Source organism: Microtus ochrogaster, chromosome 1 (assembly GCF_000317375.1).
Source record: "Microtus ochrogaster isolate Prairie Vole_2 chromosome 1, MicOch1.0, whole genome shotgun sequence".
NCBI classification, from domain to species: domain Eukaryota; kingdom Metazoa; phylum Chordata; class Mammalia; order Rodentia; family Cricetidae; genus Microtus; species Microtus ochrogaster.
This window is the reverse complement of record NC_022009.1, coordinates 124,182,278-124,185,806: the sequence shown is the minus strand read 5'-3', so window position 1 is coordinate 124,185,806 and position 3,529 is coordinate 124,182,278. Positions and strand designations below refer to the sequence as shown.

Sequence of the window (3,529 nt, the reverse complement as noted above, 5' to 3'; positions counted from 1 at the left end):
AAGGACCACGGCACTGGTTCACAGGGAGTTGGTACTTCCACGTTTGCTTCAGATTTATTGTTTCATGTTAGTTTTCAGCACAGTCGCGGATGGGAACTGGAAGGTGGAATTTCTGTAATTACTGAAGAGGAAGTAAGATCCAGGTGTCACCCAAACCTGCTCAAACTTTTCCTGTAGTTGAGAGAAGCACCATCAGTGAGTAGTGCCATAAACATCCCTAGAAGCTGTCAGACTGTCTGCTGAGTGTGAGTCAGTCCTCTTAGCGAGGTTAGCTGCACTGGGGCTGGGCCTCCTGTCAGTTGAGCCACAGTGGAGCTTCTGCCAACAAAAGGGCATCTAACCAGAAAGCTCCTAAGGAAGCCTCACCACCCCCTGTCTGTTAGGGATCAGCCATGGAAATGTTGCTGAAGAAGTCACTAACACCGGGCACTTTGTCAGGAACTTTCTAAGTGCGTTTTGCTTGCCAGCAGTATAAGAAGGGGCTGCCATTACGATCTCCAGTCTTGTGTTTGAGGAACCAGAAGCATGCTGACATTAACTGTCATGGCAGAGATTTCACACCCAGTGCTCGGAGCGTGGCCACTGAGCTCACACAGACCTTCACCCTTTGCTCCTCCTGTCCTCGTCTTTCCTCTGTGGAAGCGTGTTTAACCGGGGTGTAGACAGCAGGTGGTAACCATTGTGGTACATCCTAGTTAGCCTCGGACTTCTCTGAGCTGTGTCAATACAGTATTTACTAATTATATTCACCCCTTACATTTAAATCATATACAGTTCAGTTTCCAGACACAACTGCCGTAGTGCATGGACATGTGACCAATGACCCTGTGCTGGAACGTACAGAGCTAGGTTGTTCCCAGCATGCACTGTTCTGTTGGGCTAGTCTATTCTAGAGCATGGTACTTTGTAGACAGCAGGAACAGTAGCAAAACCAAAGCCAGGGTACAAATAGGACGTACGGATGGCAGGGAAGCCTTAGGCCAGCACCATTCAGGCCACTTGAACTTTGATTTTTACCTTGTATTTGTCTGGGAATCTTTGCCAGCATTTGATTTTGTATGAATTATTTTTTAGGTTTCACAAGTGTCAGTCACACAGTCGTAGCAATATGACATCTCTGTGTTGATGAGGGCTCTATCTAAAATGTCAGAGGGTGCCTGTTGGCTTATGCTATTGAAAAGCCTTATTTGGTTCACCTTGAAAGAAAAATGACAGGAGGCCATTTCTGATCCCCTTAAATATTTATAAAGGTTAATCATTTAAAGTTGAAAAAAATCTACAACATTTCTTCAAACACTTTTTGAAGTACAATTGTTTAATGATTAATGTTGCTAGAAACCATGACTTACGTGCATGAGCGCAAGCCATGAAATTACCCAGAAAGCAGAGTGACCTTTCCTCTGGTGTATGGTGACGTCATCCTCTTTGAGTTCATCCATGTGTAACCATTTCTTCTTGCCTGCTTTTTATTGTTCTTTCTACATATCATTATTTAATTATTATATATGAAAGGCACGAGGTTTCAGAGGGTGGGATTAGGTTTCTTCTTACACTGTGCGTATTTGTGTACACTGAGGCTTGTTCTTACACTGTGCATATTGTGTGTACACTGAGGTTTGTTCTTATACTGTGCATATTGTATATACACTGAGGCTTGTTCTTATACTGTGCATATTGTGTGTACACTGAGGCTTGTTTTTACACTGTGCATATTGTGTGTACACTGAGGTTTGTTCTTACACTGTGCATATTTGTGTGCACTGAGGTTTGTCCACTGAGGAACTGGCTCCAAGACCTTGTGATACTAAAATCTGGATGCTCCAGTTCCTTTAGGTTTTCTCATGGGGCTCACAGGTGCAGGTACTTGCTGCCAAGCCTGACAGCCTGAGTTTAATCCCTGGGACCATGTCAGTTATGTATGTCTCTATATAATACCTATGTAAAATGTATTTACATGTAAATGTAGTGTATGTTTATAAAATGACACAACAGTTGCATATATCTTATTAATCGTCATATATTTTAAATAATCTCTAGATTACTTGTAATTCCTACTACAACAGAAGTGCTTTGTAAACATTTCTTCCTGTTATGTCATAGAGAGTGACGCTGAAGGAAACATCTGTGTGTGTGTAGTGTAGGTGTATTTTCTCTTTTTTCGGGGTTTTGATATGAATGAGGAACCCGTGGATACTGGGAGCTAATTATATAAATATGTCATATACATGTGTTTACAGAATTTATTACTTCATTACACATGAGATTTATTTTGTTGTGGAATAGAATATTTATTTAACTATGTAAAGATGTATTACATTTGTTGTATTGCAGGATAATTGTTAACTCTGTAAAGATTTTTGCATTTGTTTAACTATGTAAAGATGTATTGCTGTTTTACCTTGCCTACCTAAGGTACCTGATTGGTCTAATGAAAATCTGAACAACCAATAGCTAGGCAGAAGAGGGATAGGTGGGGCTGGTGGGTCGGGAGGAAAGGGGAGCCAGCCAGCCAGTCATGGGGGAAGCAGGAAAGCAGGACGAGCAGAGTAAATGAGGTAAACAAGCCTCAGGGAAACACATGGAATGATAGAAATGGGTTAATTTCAGTTTAAAAAGCGAGCCAGAAACAAGCCTAAGGTAAGGCTGAGCATTCATAATTAATAACAAGTTTTCTTGTGATGATTTGGGGGCTGGAGGTCCAAGGACACCTGCTACATGATTTGGCCTAACTGTGCATGAAATCCTTTACCTCTAGGAAGAACGAGCCGTGCTTGTAAAAGAACTTTCTTCTTTTCGGAACCAAAGGGATCAACTTAAGGCAGAAGTTGAAAAATACAGAGAATGTGACCCACAAGTAGTGGAAGAGATCCGTAAGTTCATGTCTGCGTGTTCACTCTGTGTCACGGGCTCACGAGACAGCTGAGTGCTCTCAGCTCTGACACGGGAAGCATTTCTGAAGTAAAGCAGTAAGTAAAAGGTGGTAGGACAGACATAAGACATAAGACAGGAAACAGAGAGGTCAGAGAAGCACTTTGGTCTTCCACCTCCGGGCCATGAAGAAATCTGCTATTACCATCTAAAAAAAGGATACTAGAAATACAAGAGCTTGCCTTATGTGTGTATCAGTGATTTTCTTCCTTGTGTGGAGGTCAGAGGGCAGCTTACAGTAGCTGGTTCTCTCCTTTGACCACACGGATTCCAGGAACCCTACGCAGGTCATCAGGCTTGGTGGCAGCACCTGTAGCGACCGAGCCATCTTGCCTGCCCTCCTTCAATTTTAAAACAGAATCTTCAAACCTTGGTATTATTAATGTATTTATAGAAACATAAAATTTAACACTTACAGATTTTAAAAAGCATATTATAATGATATAGATTTTAATTGTTAGGAAAATATGTATAACTTTCTAAAAGATCTGACATAGCACATGACTGAGACTTTGAGAAACCTGGGACTACTTGGTACTTTAGAAGTAGCCTGAGGATAGTTGGATTATAGTTAATCCAGTGTGCGGCCTAGCACACACAT

At 41.6% G+C, this 3,529-nt stretch overlaps 1 protein-coding gene across 6 annotated transcripts in view; it reads left to right on the top strand.

Annotated features, from left to right (window-relative positions):
• Mnd1 (meiotic nuclear divisions 1) overlaps positions 1-3,529 on the top strand; it is a 50,373-nt gene that overhangs the window by 29,696 nt on the left and 17,148 nt on the right. For 5 of the 6 annotated variants that reach the window (XM_026785872.1, XM_026785900.1, XM_026785844.1 and 2 more), the window contains exon 6: positions 2,756-2,870. The exons of the other annotated variant lie outside the window; for it this stretch is intronic. In XM_026785872.1, coding sequence (XP_026641673.1) covers positions 2,756-2,870 — 115 coding nt within the window. The remainder of the gene's footprint in view (positions 1-2,755; positions 2,871-3,529) is intronic. 6 annotated transcript variants of the gene reach the window in all.